The sequence below is a fragment of the Lissotriton helveticus genome, chromosome 3_1 (genome assembly GCF_964261635.1).
Source record: "Lissotriton helveticus chromosome 3_1, aLisHel1.1, whole genome shotgun sequence".
NCBI lineage: Eukaryota > Metazoa > Chordata > Amphibia > Caudata > Salamandridae > Lissotriton > Lissotriton helveticus.
This window is the reverse complement of record NC_136061.1, coordinates 756,452,342-756,473,181: the sequence shown is the minus strand read 5'-3', so window position 1 is coordinate 756,473,181 and position 20,840 is coordinate 756,452,342. Positions and strand designations below refer to the sequence as shown.

The window sequence follows — 20,840 nt, the reverse complement described above, 5'->3', positions numbered from 1 at the left end:
GGGGTGATGTTCCATGTGTCCTGCAGGAGGATTATATCATAATTACACAGAAAGGTAATGGTTTCTTGGTCTTGTTCCATTTCTTTGAAACCATGGACGTTCCAGGAGCAAATTATTATTTTTCTTTCACATTTCAATTGTACCTGGATGTTTCTCACTTTACTCTTTTCGGTCCCGGTTTTTCCATCAGGATCGGTATGGGTTCAGTGCGTGTGGAATCCAAGACCAATCCTGATCTTCCTCGGACTGATAGTTTAGGTGTCCTTTTAAACTGTTGAGCTTGGATTCCCTACTAGTTTGTCGATTTATTGACCTGCTTCTTGCTCCTATTAAGATAGAGGATGCTTTTCCTTTTACATTTGGGACTTTGGATGCCACATTGTTCAACAGTGGATATGGGTACTTTATAGGCGTTGGGTATGCCAATATTATTCCCCATGTTGCAAAGACTGATCTTGTTGAGAAGATGAGGTTGGTTATCTCTTTTGATGCCCAAGTTGTACTGCTTATTTCCCAGTCTGTATCTTTATTCATTTGAACAAATTCTACTGCTTTGAGATCATACGTTGTTATTTCCCTTAATTCTGGAATCTCTCTGAATAGCCGCAATATGTTACCCCGGTTCAGCGCGTCCATCTTTCCTTTTGTCTGATATTCTGGTTTGAATAATAATTTACAACCCGACTCTATTGGGGTCATTTGATTATCCAGGTTCTCCCTAGATTCACTATTTTCCTCTATTTTATTCCAAGGGTTGTTTTGTCTTAAGCATTCGACAAAGGGTGCTTCTAATGGGCTAGACCCCGGTGAGATCCCCTCTTCCTTGTGGTGCCATGTTTCTGGGTCAAATGTTCTGAGACTCGTAATGGGTCTCCCCTTGTCCGTTTGTGTATTTCCTGACGGTGCCTTACATGTCCTTCCATTTTTTCCTACTTTAATTTTTAGATTGACATTCATATTTGTGCATTGTTCTGCTTCAGTCTTGCAGCTGGTTTCTTTTTTAGGTGGGTTACGTTGTGTTTCTTCTTTTCCACCTGCAATTGGTTTTGCATGATCTGGCGTTTTTAAGACATCTTGAATTTTTTGTGTTTGATCATTATCAGATGATTTTTGCTGCTTGTGGTCTAAAACCTTCTGATTGTTTACTGGTTCCTCCAATATGCTTTTTATTTTATTTGTTTCTTTTATTCCTGCGTTGTCTTCATATTTTGATTTGCAGATTTGCATTTGACGTTTATCTGTGTCGTTTTGTTGCTAGAATTTCTCAGCGGTCCCGTATGTTCTGATGTGAATGCCGTATGTTCTGATGTGAATGCCTCTTGGTTGTTTGTTTCTATTTGCTCGATTTCTTCTGTCTGGTCAATTATACTTTTTTCCTCTTTCCTCTCAGTGCTTATCACCTCTTTCTGTTAATGTCAAAAAGACAGAAATTGGTGGTAAATCACTAAAATGCATAAACCTAAGCCTTTGAAATGCTTTTGCTCTGGGCAATAACACTGAAGCTTTTCATTCTCCTCCAGTGGAATGTGACTGTGAAAGCTTTGAGAAAAATGAGAATTCTCAATTTAATTTTACACACCGACTGAATTCAATATGATGATACAGGTTGTTTTCTGAATTTGACCGACATAACCGTCCCTTTAGAAGCTCTCATTCTCGGTCATTTACAAATGCAATTAACAAAGAAAATGGTCTAAATGTCTCTCTCCCCATTTACAAGAAGGGCCCCAAGTCCGATCCTGGCAACTACTGCCCTATTAGCCTTATTGACACATGCCAGAAACTTTTCTGCAAGCAGGTTCTGGATCACCTGCAGGCCTGGATTGATAACAACAAGATCCTCTCCCATTTTCAGGCTGGGTTCAGCTCCAGAACCAGCCCTGTCGATCATGCTTTTAGCTTCCAGCTCTTGAGATGGAAGGAGGTTGATATAAACAAGGGCAGTCTATATATTGCCTTCACTGATCTGAAGGCAGCTTTTCACATGGTTCCCAGGACTAAACTATGGTCCACCCATGAGGCTCTAGGATTACTGGGTCACTTGTATGACATCTTAACTAGGCTCCATTGCGATAACTTAAAACAGAAATTCATTGGGGAAACTACTGACCATTTTTAAGTTAGCAGGGGTGTTAGGCAGGGCTGTGTCCTTGCACCCACCTTATTTTTTCTTTTCATCAATGGCTGTGTTGATTTTCTTATGGGCTGTGACAAAGGTTCCCTGGTGCTTGGGGTACTAAAATTCCAGTGCTATTGTACGCAGATGACACGCTTCTGATTTTGAAAAACCAAATGGGTATTAAGACTCTTCTCAGATTTCATTCATTCTGCATTTCCTCTGGCCTGACTATAAACGTATCTAAAACTATGTTTACGGCAATAAACCCTCACCGTGGCTTTAGAGGGCCATTAACTCCACAGGGGCCTTAATTGGAGAGAGTTCTCCACTTTGACCAACTCGGAATCCGGCTTTCTACCACCAACTCCTGAACCAGTGAAGTCTTAAAGAGCTGCCTTTGGCTAAACCATAGGGCTGTTGATATTCTAAGATTTGGCACCAAGACCACTTTTTACCCTGTCTCTCCACTTCTCGAAGTCCGGTGCGCCCAAGCAGTAGCAGCTGCTACCTATGGCACAGAACTTTGGGGGCATAGTAGTAAAATAGGTACACTGGGCACTGCTGAAAGGAAAATGCTACTTACCAGTATGCATCTGTTCTTGGCATGTAGAGCTGCAGAGTTACACACTGTGCATAGATCGCCACCTAGTGTTGGGCCCGGATGTTTGCAGGGTTTTTTTGTCCTGAAAAGTTCTTTGGAAGTCACGAGATAGGTGACTCCTCCTTTGGACCACATTGCGCATGGGCATCGGCTCCATCCTCAGATTGTTTTACACCATTAGGGAAAAGATGGAGCTTTGCAAGAAAAGGAAGGATGTCCATGTAAGCTGTATCTAATTAAGATAATACTGGTACAGACAAGGGTAGCTGGGGAGGCGGGTGGGCGTGTGTAACTCTGCAGCTCTACATGCCAAGAACAGATGCATACTGATAAGTAGCATTTTCCGTTCGAGGCATATGAGCTGCAGATTACACACTGTGCATAGATTTTATAGCAGTACCCACTCTTAGCGGGGACCACCCCTATCTGTTGCAGTAGTGTGAAATAATGTTTTGAGAACAGCCTGGCCCACATTAGCTTGTTGTTTAGTTTGCACATCTACACACTAGTGTTCTGTGAATGTGTGCGGTGTAGACCATGCAGCTGCTTTGCAGATGTCATCTAGGGGAATGTTCCCTAAAAATGCCATTGAAGCCCCCATTTTCCTTGTAGAGTGGGCTTTAGGAGGAACAGATAATGTACGTTTAGCTTTGTGGTAGGAAATCTGTATGCATTGGACAATCCATCTAGCTAACCCAGATTTTGATATGGGGTTGCCTTTGTGTGGTGGTGAGAAAAACACAAAAAGTTGTTTGGTCTTACGAAAGGGTTGTGTTGTTTCTATGTAGTCTAACAATGCTCTTTTGACATCTAGGGTATGAAGAGCTCTTTCTGCTACTGTCTGTGGCTTCGAGAAGAAAACGGGCAGTTCAACAGATTGATTGAGGTGGAAGGGAGAAAATGACCTTGGGCAGGAATTTTGGATTAGTACGGAGAACGACCTTAATATGATGCATTTGCAAGAAAGGTTCTTGAATGGTTAGTGCTTGTAGTTCACTAACTCTCCGTAGAGAAGTAATAGCTACTAGGAACGCAAACTTCCATGTTAAAAATTGTAGTTCACATTTATGTAAAGGTTCGAAGGGAGGTTCCATTAGTCGTGTGAGAACAATGTTCAAATTCCACACCGGTGAAGGTGGCCCTCTGGGAGGAATTATTCTTTTAAGGCCTTCCTTAAAGGCTTTAATAGCAGGCACTCTGAACAGAGATAGATGCTGTCTGTTTTGAAGATATGCGACTATGGCAGCAAGATGCAATCTAATAGACGTGCAGGCTAAGTTACATCTTTGGAGGTGTAGGAGGTATCCTATGATGTGTTGAATAGACACGTCTAGGGGATTAATATTGTTGTTGTGACGATATATTACAAAGCGTTTCCAATTAGCTGCATAGCATGCTCCAGTGGTTGGACGTCTAGCTTCTTTTATGACATTCATGCAGTCTGGAGGAAGGTTAAGATATCCGAATTCTAGGATTTCAGGAGCCAGATCGCTAGGTTGAGCTGAGTTGGGTATGGGTGCCTGATCTCTCCACAGTTCTGTGTTAAAAGGCGTGGAGACAGGTGTAGTTTTTGGTGCGGTACTACAGACAGTTGTAGCAGTGTGGTGTACCACAGCTGTCTGGCCCAGGTTGGAGCAACTAATATGATGGCCAGAGAATGCTGCTGTAGTTTGTGTACTACTAGTGGCATGAGTGGTAGAGGTGGAAAAGCGTACGTAACTTTGTTTGACCAGTTCATCCATATCGCATTGCCTTTGGACAGTGGGTGTGGATATCTGGCGGCGAAGCTTGGGCATTTGGCGTTTTCTTGGGTGGCAAAGAGGTCTATCTTAGGTTGTTCCCACATCTGAAAGAACGGTTTAAGAACTTGCGGATGAAGTTCCTATTCGTGGGTCTGTTGTGTCTGACGACTTAACAGATCTGCTATGGTATTTTGTACTCCTGGAACATGTTGGGCTAAGAGGAATATGTTTTGAGGTATAGCCCACCACCATGTGTTTTGTGCTAGTTGAGAGAGTTGCAGGGAGTGTGTACTGCCCTGTTTCTGTATGTAATACATGTCTGTCATGTTGTCGTGCGGAATAAGTTTGATACTTGCTTTTGGAAAGCTTTCAGTGCTAGGAATATAGCTAGTAACTCCAGGTGATTGATATGGAGTAACTTTTGTTGTGGTATCCACCTGCCTTGCATGGTGTGTTGCAGTAGGTGGGCTCCCCAGCCAGAGAGCGATGCGTTTGTTGTCAAGACTATTTGAGGAACTGGCTCTAGGAACGGTCGCCCTTTGGAAAGGTTTTTGGTGTTCCACCATTGCAGAGAGCGATGAGTCCGACCGTCTACCAACACTAGGTCTGTTAATTGACCTTGAGCCTGGTTCCATTGATGTGATAAGCACTCTTGGAGAGGACGCATTTGAAGTCTTGCATGGGGCACTATGAAAATGCAAGAGGCCATCATCCTTATGAGCTGCATGAACACTCGTGCTGGAAGGGGGTGTTGTGGCTGAAATTTTGTGAGAAGAGCTTGCATGCTGGCTATCCTTACTGGAGTGGGATAAGCTAGCGCTGTTGAGGTGTTTATTGTGGCACCGAGGTACTGTTGTACTTTGGTTGGTTGCAGATGAGACTTGGTGTGTTTTATTGTGAACCCCAAGTTGTGGAGCAGTTGGATCATGGCATGAGTGTGTTCCACACACTGGTTGTATGAGCTGGCTTTCACAAGCCAGTCGTCTAGGTACGGGAAGACGTGGTTGTGTTGTCTTCGTAAATGTGCTGCAACTACTGCTAGGCACTTGGTGAATACTCTTGGTGCTGTTGTCACTCCGAATGGGAGTACTTTGAATTGATAGTGCTGCCCGTCTATTACAATCTGAGATACTTCCTGTGAGCTTTGTGAAAGGGAATGTGGAAGTATGCGTCCTTGAGATCTAGAGTAGCAAGGAAGTTGTTTTGTAACAGGAGAGGAAGGACTTGTTGGAGTGTGACCATGTGAAAATGGTCTGACTGTATGTATATGTTTAGCGGTCTGAGGTCTAGAATAGGCCTTAGAGAGCCGTCCTTTTTTGGCGCCTCCTCAGCGCCCGACATCGCCATCGCCATCCCGGACGGCTACAAGATCATCCGGAGGGACCGCGTCAACCAGACAGGAGGAGGCATCGCCATCATCCACAGGAGCACCATCCGCATCACGACCGACACCGATGATACCCTCGCACCCACCGAACAGCTGCACTTCCAGATCCACGTCAACCCCAAGACAACCCTCAGAGGCACCCTCATCTACACACCCCCGGGACCACGCACACAATTCAGCGAAGACATCGCCGACTTTATCAGCCCACACGCCCTCCCCTCCGCCGACTACATCCTCCTCGGGGACCTCAACTTCCACCTGGAGAACAACAACGACCGCAACACCACCACCACCCTGCTGGACAACCTCGCCAACCTCGGACTCAAGCAGCTGGTCAACACCCCCACCCACTACGCCGGACACACACTCGACCCGATCTTCTCTTCCAGCAAAGACATCGCCTTCAGCCACGCCTCGGGACTCCACTTCAGCTTCAAAAGGACCACAATCCACCACCAACAGCAACAGGTTCCCCGCCGAAGCTGGAACAAGATCACAGCCGACCAGCTCGCAACTTCCCTGAGCAAGAACCCTCCCATCAGCACAACAAACCCCAGCCAAGCGGCCACCAACCTCACGAAATGGATCAGCGACTGCGCAGACGACCTCGCCCCTCTGAAGACCCCACCCAGCAGACCCGGCAGCAAGAAAGCCCCATGGTTTAACGACGAACTCAAGAGCTCCAAGAAGAACTGCAGAGCACTCGAGAAAACCTGGCGCAGAAACCCAACACCAGACAACATGACTACCCTCAAGCTCGCCACCCGAAAACACCACCAACTGATCCACGCCACCAAGAAAACCGCATTCAAGGAACGACTGGACAACAACGCACACAACAGCAAGGAACTCTTCAACATCGTGAAAGAGCTCTCCAACCCCAATGCCGGAAACAACGACATCACCCCTTCACAAGACCTCTGCAACTCCCTCGCCTCCTACTTCCACAACAAGATCGCGGACATACACAACAGCTTCAGCACTCAACCGACACACGCCACGACCGAACCACCGCCCCGCACAACCACCCTCCACGCCTGGACCCCGATCAGCATCGAAGACACCGTCCACACGATGAACTCCATCCACTCCGGATCTCCGACAGACCCCTGCCCTCACCACGTCTTCAACAAGGCCGACGCTGTCATCGCACCCCACCTGCGGGACATCATCAACACCTCCTTCGACACCGCGACTTTCCCGGAGAGCTGGAAGCACGCCGAACTCAGCGCTCTACTTAAGAAACCATCAGCCGACCCCACCGACCTCAAGAACTACCGCCCCATCTCGCTGCTCCCGTTTCCGGCAAAAGTAATCGAGAAGACAGTCAACAAGCAACTGGCCGCCTTCCTCGAGGCGAACGGTTCCCTCGACCTCTCGCAGTCTGGCTTCCGGGCCAACCACAGCACCGAGACTGCCCTGATCGCAGCTACCAATGACATCCGAGCCCTGCTCGACAACGGAGAAACAGCGGCCCTCATCCTCCTGGACCTCTCCGCGGCCTTCGACACTGTCTGCCACCGCACCCTAGTACGGCGCCTCAGCAACGTCGGAATCCAGGAGAAGGCACTGGAGTGGATCATCTCCTTCCTCTCCGGAAGGACACAGAGAGTCCGCCTCCCCCCGTTCAGATCGGAGGCCATCGAAGTCATCTGCGGCGTTCCTCAAGGCTCCTCGCTCAGCCCAACACTCTTCAACGTCTACATGAGCCCCCTCGCAGCCATCGCACGCAAGCACAACCTCAACATCATCTCCTACGCCGACGACACCCAGCTGATCCTCTCCCTCACCAACGACCCCGCCACCGCCAGAGCCAAGCTGCACGAAGGGATGACAGACGTAGCCAAATGGATGTCGAACAGCCGCCTGAAACTGAACTCGGACAAGACGGAAGTCCTCATCCTGGGATCCTCACCCTCCGCCTGGGACGACTCCTGGTGGCCCCCCGCCCTGGGCAGCGCACCCAAACCCACAGACCACGCACGCAACCTGGGCTTCATCCTGGACTCCTCCCTCTCCATGACCAGACAAGTCAACGCCGTCTCCTCGTCGTGCTTCAACATCCTGCGCATGCTACGTAAGATCTTCCGATGGATCCCCATCGAGACCAGGAAGACGGTCACCCAGGCCCTCGTCACCAGCCGTCTGGACTACGGCAACTCCCTCTACGCCGGAACCACCGCCAAGCTCCAGAAGAAACTCCAGCGGATCCAGAACACCTCAGCACGACTCATCCTGGACATCCCCCGCCGCAGCCACATCTCCGGACACCTGAGAGACCTACACTGGCTCCCGGTCAACAAAAGAATCACCTTCCGGCTCCTCACCCACGCACACAAAGCCCTGCACAACCAAGGCCCAGGATACCTCAACAGCCGCCTCAACTTCTACGCTCCCAAACGCCAGCTTCGATCGACCAGCCACGCCCTCGCCGCCGTCCCCCGCATCCGAAGAGCCACCACAGGAGGAAGGTCCTTCTCCTACCTGGCCGCCAAGACTTGGAACTCCCTTCCGACCCACCTCCGCCTGACCCAGGACCACCTCACCTTCAGGAAGCAGCTCAAGACCTGCCTGTTCGAGCAGTAGCGGACCCCCTCTCCCCAGCGCCTTGAGACCCTCCGGGTGAGTAGTGCGCTATATAAATGCTTTAATTGAATTGATTGATTGGTTAAGAAAGTATAGGTAGTAGACCCCCGTAGTTTTGTTGGTGCAGAGGAACTGGTTCTATTGCACTTTTTTCTAGCAGATATATTACTTCTTGCTTTAGCAGTGATAGATGCTCTTGTGACATTGGACGCTGTTTGGGTGGTATGTTTGGGGGGAAGATGTTAGTTCTAGACAGTAACCTGATTGAATAATTTGTCGCACCCCCCTGTCTGATGTGATGTTGGTCCAGGCAGGAAGGAATTGTTGTAGTCTTCCTGCCAAAGGAGTGGAATGGTGGGGTGGGGGGGGGAGTGGAGGAAAGTCATTGGGTAGGGGTGGAGGCAGAGCGGGAGTTGTTGGTTTTGCCTCTGCCCTGGTTGTTGTTACCCTTATAACCCCTTCTTTGGTAGCTCTTAGTGAATGTGGATTGGCTAGGGGTTTTATAGGAAGTAGAGGGGCTATCGGAGGCGTAGCCTCTTGTATTGCCTCTATATGATGAGCGACGAAAAGAACGTCTGGGAGCCTGCAATTGCAAGGCTCCCATAGATTTAGCTGTGTCGGTGTCTTTTTTAATTTCTTTCAAGATACATCGACATTAGGGCCAAATAGGTGTTTCTCATCAAATTGCTGATTGAGGATGGAATTTTGCACTTCAGGTTGGAAACCTGAAATACGTAGCCAGGCATGCCTACGCAGAAGGACACTAGTATTAATTGCCCTTGAGGCAGTATCTGTGGCAGCTAGGGTGCAACAAATGGAAGTATTGGTGATATTTTTACCTTCCTGTATTTATATTTATCTGGTAGATGCTGCATTATGGATTCTAATTCGTCATAATGTGCCTGTCATATCTTGCCAACAGTGCTTGAGTATTGGCAATGCGCCATATGTTAGCTGCCTGTGACGCTGTGCGCTTACCGGAGGCGTCAAGGAGTTTAGATTCCTTATCTGGTGTTAAGGCCTCACCTGATGTTTGTGAATTAGCACGTTTACATGCATTAGATACTACTAAAGAATATAGTGGTGCTGGACCTCTAATGTAAACTGATCCGTAGGGGCATCTTTGTATTTCTTCTCAATGCGAGGATTGAGGACACGTGCCCTGACAGGATCTTTAAATACCTCTGTTGAATGTTTAATGACCCCTTTAAGCAATGGCAAAATGGCAGTGGACTTTTGTGTAGTGTCAAAAGTGTCCAATAAGAAGTCTTCCTCCACAGTATCTGTGTTCAAGTCAACCCCATGGTACTGGGCAGCTCTATGGACTAATTGGTTAAACCCTATAGTGTCCTCTGGTGGGGAAGGCCTGGAAGGATATACATCGTCTTGAGGGACGTAAGGCACATCAGCAGTGTTATAATCATCCCATGGATTAGGTGACTGAGGGGGACTATTGGTCCCTACTGGGTTATGTGCACCCCCACCTGTGTCATCAGAGTCTGTATCTACATCATCATCTGGATTAGTGGATGGGGTAGGCGAATGATGTGGTGGAGGAGTTGTAGGAGGAGGAATAGTATGGGGAGGTGGTGGAGAAGGGACCCTTAATGGAGAGGTTGCAATGTGTCTCTTCTTCTTTGGAGGAGGAGGAGTTGTAGGCGCCTCTAGTGGTCTCTTCTTAGAGCTAAGAGCTAGTTGGCCAGTCTTAGGATCCTTTACAAGAGTCTTTTGAGTAGGATCTGGTGTAAAGGGCAGATCCTTCGGCATCGAAGTTTTCGGTTCCGGAGGTTTTTTCGGCACCGACTTGGTAGCTGGTCTAGGGTCTTTTGGCTTAGAACTATGACCTTTCGAAATGTCTTTAATCGGAACGTGTTTTTTCGGTTCCGGGTGTTTTTTCGGCTCCGAAGCATGCGAGTCGGGACCTTTAGGCAGTTTTTTACTCGGCTCCGAGTGCAGTTTTGGCATCGACGAGCCGGTGCCAGTCTTCGGCGTCGAGTGCTTGGGTGTTGGAGCAGCGGTCGGCGTGGCTGAGAAAGATGGCTTCTTTTTCGGTGTCGGTATGGGATCGACACCGGAAATAGGCTGACTCAAGCCCAAGCCGCCTGAAAGCTTAATAGGCTTCTTTGCCGGGCCCGAAGGCAGGGCGTGGGAAGCAGTCTCTCTGTGTGCACCCGGGCCCGAAGGTGGTGGTGTGACCGCAGCCTTTTTTGAGGGTGTTGAGGAAGGGTTGGGATCGACGGTCTTACTTACGACCAGTTGAGCTGGAGTGATGTCCTTGACGTCTGAGTCTTCGGCATCAGAGGAGCTGGCACTTCGGCCTGCTGGTGTTCTGGCACGTCGATGCCCTCTTGAAAAATCTCGTCGGGGATCGAAGCGAACGAGCGAGCCTTGGTTCTCGAGCTCGTCGGTCCCGAATCGTCTTCTTGGAGAGGAAGGAGGCACAAGCAGAACAGTCTTTGGCGTTGTGCTCCGGTGAGAGGCAAAGGTTGGACACCTTATGTAGATCGGTGTGGGGAAACTTCGACCCACATTGAGGACACCTCTTGAATGGCGTCCTTTCCATGAGCCAGAAAGTAAGGCCTTGGTAGGCCCAAAGGCCTTCGTCGACGACCGGAATCGAAGACTTCGAAGTGGTGAAGAATCACGTCGATGGGGAGCGTGATCGAAAAAATACCGTCAAACTGGGTGAGGATTGCGCGCCGAAGGAATTTTGGTTCCAAACCGGAGCGCAGGAAACACAACTGAGCCCGATGGCGGAAAAAAACAATCTGAGGATGGAGCCGCTGCCCATGGGCAATGTGGTCCAAAGGAGGAGTCACCTATCTCGTGACTTCCAAAGAACTTTTCAGGACAAAAACAAACTGCAAATACCCGGGCCCAACACTAGGTGGCGATCTATGCACAGTGTGTAATCTGCAGCTCATATGCCTCGAACACAAATTTTTGAGGACGGCCCTTAAACTACTGCAGAGCACTCCTATGATCTTCAGGTAAGACCTTGGTATCCGCATGATAACTTCCCTAAATGTATTGGCTACGCCATTTAACACCTATGCCATCAACTATCAATCAGTTTATGGCTAAGGTAAACATTATCATCCGGAACCTTCGATTTATCCAACTCATCCTTCAAAAACCAAGCTGTGCTTGAAGGATCTCCTATACCTAATGTCACTGGAGGACAGGTTCAACGGGGCGAATTTACCATGCTATCAGTGGAAATTACTGAAGGGCCTATTCACAAAGGTAAACCACCACTTTTGAGTAACTTTACTACTTTGTGCTATTCACAAAAACCGAGTGTAAAGTAACTCATGAATGTAGACTTACCCCCCCCCCCCCACCCCCCTCTGAAACAGGGAGTGGTGCTATATTTACAAATGTGATGTTCCTATTACCAAAAAGGACCAGTAGTATCCCCAGCACCACACATGGCCAAACACTAACACTGCAACTTCCTCTAATATAAAATAATGGCAGTAGGGATTAAAATAGAACCCCATAGGAAATAATGTTAAATTCAAATATTTAAACATATAAATAATTTCTATATAGTGTTGAAAAACTTAAAAATAAATCATTTTTATTTTAAAAATATTTTAATAATCCTCTTTGAATTAAACAAATATGTTTTATTAAAATACAATGTAATTGCGTTTAATTCCTTCACATCCTTTTTAATAATTATTGAAAAATGATAAAAACGTCAGAAAAATAATTGTAATTTAGTATTTAAAATAATTAACAATATAATTCAAAATGAAGTGCTGTAGCAATTCTACTTGTTTTTTGCATTTAAAATAAATATATAAAAATAATTTACATTTATATTTATCATACAAATATTTTTACTAAACTTTTTCTAGCTTAAACTTGTTTTACTTTTTCATACGCTTTACAATTGGGAAATTTAAACAGTTTATTAAACTTCTTACGAAATCACTTAAATAGGTTTATGTTAAATAATAATGAAAAATAACTGTTTTACTGTCTGCAAACAGATAGGGATACATGGATGGGACTAATAATTCAACCTATGCAAAAACATAGTTTGCAATATGCACTTTAAAGTAAAATCCCAATAGTAAGGAGAGGGACAGAAGACAACGTATGTGACTTGGTTTCGGAAGGATGGACTTCAAAAGGTCAGGAAGGCAGTGTTATTTCTATAACACCATCACTTTCATGTTTCCATGTTATCTGAATGATGCACAATTCTCTACTGGCTGAACCGCTGAAAAGAAAATTCACTCAAATCCTTGAATGCATCGGTGCAGTATCATGGGCTCAATTTTGGAATACCAGGCAAAGGAACCACACTCATCAATAGTTTGTTCTACAAAAAATGGAAATGTTTTACAAAAAAGCGATAATAGAGAATATAGGCCATGCAATAAAAAAGCACATTATAATTATCACCTTGGTACAAACTATTCTAACAGCCACTTTCCAAAGAGCAGAGGAATCGGATCCTGGCTGCACGTCAAACAGGAGATGTCTGTCTTGACCAGATGCCAATTTTGCAGTTCTGAAAAATAAAAGCACGCTTCATGTTTATACAGGAAACACGTACAGTGCAGCAGCATTTTCTCACAGCATTCTTATGTCGTGGTATAATCAAAGAAACAGAATGGGAAGAAGCGAGGGAGAAGAGGAGGAAGCCTTCAGTCTTCCCCAGTGAGCTGTTTATGCTATTTTTAGCTAACAATTAGCTGCCATGTGAGACATTCACTCGTTTACTCTAACGAGCACATTTATAGTTTGACTGCCAAATCTGCTACCGAAATACAAAATATTGTTTCACATAAGGTTGGGTCTGCTTGCTGACTTCCTTCAAGGTCCACAGGCAATCAAATAACTATTTTGTTTTCAAAGCATTGTGTGTACATAATTCACCAGAAACCATCACGATTTCAAATGTCTTCTAATTTGTGAGGGTGCATGCTAAAAAAACGAAAATCCCCCCAAAAAAATCACATACTTTGATTAAGCCGATAATTATATAAAAATATAGTCTGATACCAGGACATGCAAAATGTGTGCTAGGTGGGGTCATTATTGTAGCAAGCCACCCGGCTCGAGCATGATGTGGATTGCATTACAAACAAACCAAGGATCGACCATGGCAGAAGGGATAAGACGTGGTCAAGGGTGCTTGCATCACACTGCAGAGCTCTGGGCAGGTGTGGTTCATTAATCGATCCATCTAGCCGCCCACACAATGTATCGCAAATATGACACTGGTGCCAAAAAGCAGCGTGGCACTTACTGAAGTGACAGGAGTGATGGTTAAGAGGAGCCTTGACAGCAGCGGTCACGATCGCAAACGGAGGAGCAGCAGAAAAGACATCCTACAGAAACAATGTCCACAGTGTGGCCTGAATAAATTACCAACTCACTGCCAAGAAGATATTGAAGACAATGTTTTGTGGTGTTGTAAGACTTGTAGTTTAATTTATTAATTCTTTTGTTTTTCTGTGGATTTTGTATAACTTCTCCGTAAAAATTTGTAACAGATGACAAATCCATTTAGAAATATCTTTATGATAAAAAGATAAGAGTCAACCAAGTAAAATAAAATATATGGTCATATCAAGCGTCATGTGTGATCATGCAGAGTGATGAGAAACGGTTATCAGTATTGGCGCATGCGTTGTTATGAGACTGTTAAATAGGCCTAGCCTACTGATTGAGGGTCAAACCCTTTCTAGTTGAAGAAGATATTGCCAGCATGAGGGAAATACCCCTGTGTGATGCATGGGTGTGAGAGGAGCCCAAGTGTTAGTAGGTGGTGGCTGTGTTGTCCCTCGGGACCGGCAGTATTGGATTGGCAGCGGCTGTGAAGAGGATCATTGGGACACAAGTTGCGAACACTGCATAGTGGCTTTCGCCATAACCAGGAAGAGTGAACCAGGAACATGCTTGGGCAGGACCATAAAGCTAAAAGCTGAGTCAAATAGGTTGCCCCAGAAGTCAATGAAACAATGTTTGTTGGGGGCGTCTCCTACACCATGGACATTAAAAATGAGGCTAAGCATGGATGTTGGGCACAGTGTTGGCAGTGTTTAATACCAATCCATTGGGTATCCTCTCAAGACCCTAAAATTGATTCTTGGAAAATTAACTTAATTGAATGGACTGTTGCAGATGAACTGCATATGAAAGCACATGGGGGGGATGATAATTTGACCGAGGATCTTGTTGAATGGAAAGAAATGTTTAGAAAATTAACAGACAGTACCAATACCAGACCATCTTGAGCCTGAAAATGAATGATGGCGGTTGTATGGGGAAAAATGCATCAGGGAGATTTGTGAACATAACAGTGAAAATGTGATATATTTAGGATGCATGTACACATAAAAGTCATCTGAGTGTTGGGTGGTTTAGTGTCATGTACCGGTATGTTGATGCTAAGGTGCAGTTGATTTCTTAAAAAATGCAAAAAAGTTTATTTAAAATATATATATATATATATTATTATATATATTAAATGAGAGACCAAAACAGGATCTAAATCACAACAATACAACACCAAATAAAGAGACCATTGAACAACACACAAGTCTGACTGCCACAGAGGTTTTTTCAACATGAACTGTTGAACAGTAGGGCAGAATAAATGTAATCGGCCACGTTTTTGTCAATGCCAACCCAGAAACTGCAATCTGCAACACTCACTAGAGGATATTGAGCGTCTGTTTCAAGGACTAAGGTGCCTTAAAAACACAATGGTAATCCTTCACATTGACAAAGAATAAACCAATGGCATTGAGGCACCACAGGGTTCTAAGACCACTGGCGGAGAAGAAATTAGAACAAACAAACATGATTACGAAGGTGTCATGACCTACCCCTTGGGTTTCACACACAGTGGTTGCAAACAAAGACTAAACAGCTGGAAGGGGTCAAAATTAGCATTGACATGAAGTGATCAAAACATGGCAATTAGTGCAAAATAAACATAATATCAACATTAGACAACATTGTTGTAGATCTCAATGTAGCTCGGTTGTTGAGCAAGGGACCCACCTCTTGGCATACCCTGCCAACTTAGGGCGAACAAAACAAACACAAGGAGAAGATGGATGGAGAGCTGAAATTTTTCAGACACTCACCTCCAGTCACATGTCTGGGTTGAATGCACATCGTTCTTTAGCTCACTTCGCCACCTCAGTCCAGTGGAGCAAAGGTTTCTAAAGCTGCCTATTGCTGAAGACTCAATTGAGCCAGGTCATCTCCAGGCCTAAAGTGCCCCGTGGAGGCAAGTTTGTGAAGCAGTTTTGCCATATTTTGTTGCTGCAGATTGTGGCAGCAGCTGGAGCAACGAACGCCATCTTTGTAAACTTAGAGCGAGTGCGTAAGCATCTGCAAGTGACTCCACGCGCATGTACGAAGTGTCGGTGACTCCCCGTGCATACAGAGTGTTATGTGCTGGCGCTCGTGTGTCTTTTCCTGGCTACTATACACCTGCGCAGGTCAGAAACACTGCACATTTGCCAAAGATAGGCAGGCCGGCCGGCACATAGCAGTGTACAACTTGTCTTTAAAGTGTCTTTATTGAGTTGAAGTGCCAGTGTGCTTTCTACGGGATGAATTTTTTTCAGACACTCACCTCCAGTCACATGTCTGGGTTGAATGCATCATCGTTCTTCAGCTCACTTCGCAACCTCAGTCCAGTGGAGCAAAGGTTTCTAAAGCTGCCTATTGCTGAAGACTCAATTGAGCCAAGTCATCTCCAGTCCTAAAGTGCCCCGTGGAGGCAAGTTTGTGAAGCAGTTTTGCCATATTTTGTTGCTGCAGATTGTGGCAGCAGCTGGAGCACGAACGCCATCTTTGTAAACTTAGAGCGAGTGCGCAAGCATCTGCAAGTGACTCAGCGCGCATGTACGAAGTGTCGGTGCCTCCCCGTGCATACACAGAGCCTTATGTGCTGGTGCTCGTGTGTCTTTTCCTGGCTACTATACGCCTGCGCACGTCAGAGACACTGCACATTTGCCAAAGATAGGCAGGCCGGCCAACACATAGCAGTGTACAGCTTGTCTTTAAAGTGTCTTTATTCAGTTAAAGTGCCAGTGTGCCTTCTACGGGATGAATTTTATTGTCCTGGCTGCAGCTGTCTTGCTGATTCCTGCAGCTTATCCTTACTGCAACTTTTCCTGATTTTTGGTTTGTTTCAATTTCAGAAAACTGTCATAGCTTACTTTGCTCTGTCGTACTCACTATTCTTAGACTTTTGCTGGCTAGGGGCTAGATGTAGGTAAATCAGATTTACCGCTTCATAAATACCGAATTTTACCGAATTGGTAAATATACCGATTCTGTAATTTTCAGCCCCCTACATAGCAAAACCCAAATACCGGTCGGTAACGGCCGAAATTACCGAATTTCGGCCGTTACCGACCGGTATTTGCCTACCTACATCTGGCCCTAAATCTTTTTATTTTTTCACTTACTATTACTTCAAGTATTGCTGCACTATTCACAGAACTTAGGCTGTGCCTTTACTTTTGTGCAATCTGCGAACCCGTGTTTTTTTCTCTGTTCTTCAGCAGTCACAGCTATTTATACATTTATTTCGAGGTATAGCTGCTGATTGATGTAGAGTGGACCAAGGTCCTCCGTAGAACAAATCCACTTCAAAGGCTACAACTGCTCCCAATATTACAGTGAATCCACCTAAAGAGTTATTGTGTGCGCCAGGTGAAACACCTGTACCATGGTTGCAGTGGAAGGAGTATTTTTTTTTAATTATATTGCAATCATTGACCATGCTGGCTCATTATCAGCAGTTAAAAAGAAGGGGGTTTTATTACATTATGTAGGTTAAGTGAGACTGAGTATTTATTATCAACTGTCTAAGAGGAAAACGTGGGGGATGAAAATGCATTTAATGAAGCTACTGCACAATTGGATTTATAATTTTTCCGCAAAGGTGTGCATAGATACAAATGTTTCCACAGGAAACAAGGAAAAAGTAGATAAATGGACGTATACGTAACGGCATTGGAAAAACTAGCACTGGAGTGTAGCTTTGGGGGGTTACAAGATGAGTTGATAAGAGATCAAGTTGTGATGCTTGTTCATGACCCGGCCATCGAAGAAGGACTTTGGATTAAGGGTAATGCTTGAAAGATGTAATGGGAATTGTAAGGGAAGAGGAATTATCTGGGAGCCATGCCAACAAGGCACTTACAAACAGTAGAACATACGTTGAATGAGAAACAGTAGCTAAGTTTACAGTGAACAAATCCACAGTGAAAGTGTTCAAATCCAGTAAAAAAAATAAGTCACGGTAAAGATGTCAGAAAGAGGGTTCAGAATAAAGATGTTAAATGTTATAGGTGTAATAGCAGAAGTCACCCTGCTAATAGTAAGATCCTGTCCTGCAGTAAAACAAAGGTGTAGTTCTTGAGGCAAGTTAGAACATTTTGCTCGAGTACGTAAAATGAAGATGGGTTAGTTAGAATGAGAGGGTTAAGTGTATTGCTGAAGGAGAGACAGATAGTTCTAGTGAATAAGACGAAAATGATAATGTCTACTCTGAAGTATTACACGTGAAATAGAATGTAGTGTTAAACATTATTTGCATGAATGAAAAAAATAAGCCAATGTGTTTCATGAAAATTGGTGGTGTGGGGGATTCACATAGCAGCGGATTCTCGATCTCCGTTCACCAGTGTATAAGAAAGTGTATTGAAAGAAAGGTTTGAGAAAAGATTGGGATCTGATTTAATTAATTGAGGCAGACATTGCTCTGGAAAGCTATACTGGAGAAACCAGAGACATGCTATAGTATAAGAAGCCTGTATTTAGATTTAAGAACAGGAATGCCAGGGCAAATTGTATATTGCGTAAAAAGGATCTTTTGTGGTAGGATGGAAGAATCAAAGAAGTGTGAACATTGTGCTAGATCCTAACCGCGAGAAGCAAGTTTTGGAACTGGATGATGGAGAATTAGTGAGTAAAAGATGAGTGACAAGTTTGCCATGGTATTTGGATGTGGGTAAATGGGATTGCACTTTAAAGCAACTATTGTCAGAGGGTCCTTATATCTGTAGACTGAATAAGAGGCTTTGGCTAAGCAGTGGGGATGCATATATTTTCACTTAGAGCTATATGGAAGAAGATTAGAGGAAATCACGAATCACAATCCACTGGTGAATTTGTTTGCAGGTACCACTCAACTTACACCGCCTAGGATTGAGAAGTGGTAGATGTAATAGAACAGACAGGATTTTTCAGTGCACTATTGAATGCATCCGGAAAACCTGGCGGTTATCTATCAAGGCACTCTTGGGGGGTGTGGGCCTTCAGAAAATCCAAACCAGGCAATGGAAGACATAAGAGTTCATGACAAAGACTATGAACAGCTTATATCACTGCTCTGGCGATTTAGGTGAGAATTAAGCACCACTATGGATGTATGGATGGACTGGTGTTGCAAGGGCAAAGAATTGAAGAGAAAGTAGTTGAGCTGGCACACCAAGGAAATCAAGGTGTTGTTAAGACCAAGAATTGTTTAAGGGAGAAAGGATGATTTCCAGACATGGAATGGTGAAGAATGCTGTGTGCAGCTTTCGGGTATGCGAAATAACTGGTGGTGTGGATAGACTGTCGCCTATGGTTACCAAAGAGAAACACATCACACAGTGGACCAAAATAAATGCTGATGTCTGTGCGTTTCCAGATGGAAGGCAGGCCCTTGTGTTGATGAACACACACAGCAAGTTTCCAACACTGGATGTGCCTCATGGGAACAGTCCAGAAAAAGTCCCCCAAAAACTATGGATTTAGACCAAGATCTCTGTACTGGAGTGAATGTATGACAATGTTCAGTATTCTGTCCATCAATTGTTCTTTTTGCATTTGTCACCCCGAGTTGGATGGGTATGCCCAGACGGGGGTCCTGTGCTCTCCATGGCACTGAAGTCAAGCTATCCTGGCTGATGAGGGCTGAAAGCCCAAATCTGGTCCTAGGATGCTTGTTTCCAGTCCAGGGGGGACCTGGTCTGGCAGTTTTGGCTGGACTGTTCTCACTGGGCGCAGGGTCAAGACTGATTTGCATATGGCTGGGTCCAAACTGGAATGGCATGGTGAGCAAAAAAGCAATGGGTTTAGGCCCAGATGTCTATACTGGGATGAATGTATGACATTGTTCTGCATTCTGTCCATCAATTGTTCTTTTTGCATCTGCACATGTGCCAGCAGATATACCATAATACACGCCACAACACCACCTTGTTTACCACAACAACACTCCTTTTTGGACGGTTTTTGAGAAACACTATTCCAGTAGATTCATAGTGGTGGCCAGCATCGCTGAATGTTGAGTTGAATAACCAGAGGAGAGTACAACTAATGACAAAGCCAGTAGGCAAAGAAGAGCTGTGCCTGTATGACTGCAGCCTGGAGATACTGTCTTGATACAAGCTAGACATTCTGGTTTGAAAGTTGGGACACCATATGAAAAAGAACTGAGTAGAGTCAGAGATAACTGGGACAATGATTATGGTTCTTGCACGAAAAGTCTCACTGTTCAGGAAGATAGCCCATTGCCAATGAGGCAACATTTGAGCTAATCGCCCAGTCAACACGCCCTGTTAAAGATCACAAGGCTAACGAATGGGGATGGGATAATATTCCACGTTGTCTGGTGGGTCATTCGGGAGACAACGAGGCATATCGAAATAAGAGAAGTGGTGAGAAAATACCTACAACTTCTCCGTGCATAGAAGGACCAGTTTCAAGCAGTTAACTATGTAAATTCAGGTCAAATCCAAGTATTCTGCAACTGAGAGACTATGTTTGCTAACATGTTTTGGTTTCAGTTATATATGCTCATGAAGTTATTGTACATTCTAAAGTGGGAAGGGACCCATTGGGCCGCCCAGCTCCAGCGCAATGCGGATTGTGTCATATGCACCCCAGTGGCCAGGTCTGCCCGAGAGGATAAATAAAAAGATCAAGACTGCTTGTGGTCCTGACCCACACGGCATATCTCTCAGCAAGTGTGGTTCACTTATCGGCCCATACAGTGGCTCACACTGTGCATAGCACACATTACAAATATGAGACCAAATTGTTTTGCTGTTCTAAAGGTATAGGATCTACCAAGTTCATATGGTCTCCTGGTTTACTAAAGCTCAATAAGCATGTCGGTTTAAATGTTCACAATCCATGCCATGCAGATCACAGTATAGCTGCAAATTAGGACACCAAATTTTGAATTATTTCCTAGCATTGTAATATAAAGACCTGAAACGAACATGTGTACACTTGTGGAGCCTGATAAGTGTCAATAGAGGTGGAGAACTGTCTGCAGAGGGAAACCTGCACATATAAAGGCACAGCATGTCTTTAGGACAAGAAGAAGAAAGGACTTTACTTCCACAGCAGGGTGAA

At 45.1% G+C, this 20,840-nt stretch overlaps 1 protein-coding gene across 2 annotated transcripts in view; it reads right to left on the bottom strand.

The window, feature by feature from the left end:
- The window catches only part of RNF141 (ring finger protein 141), a 187,984-nt gene that overhangs the window by 80,083 nt on the left and 87,061 nt on the right, over positions 1 to 20,840 (bottom strand). For both annotated transcript variants that reach the window (XM_078680950.1, XM_078680949.1), the window contains one exon: positions 12,855 to 12,963. In XM_078680950.1, coding sequence (XP_078537076.1) covers positions 12,855 to 12,963 — 109 coding nt within the window. The remainder of the gene's footprint in view (positions 1 to 12,854; positions 12,964 to 20,840) is intronic.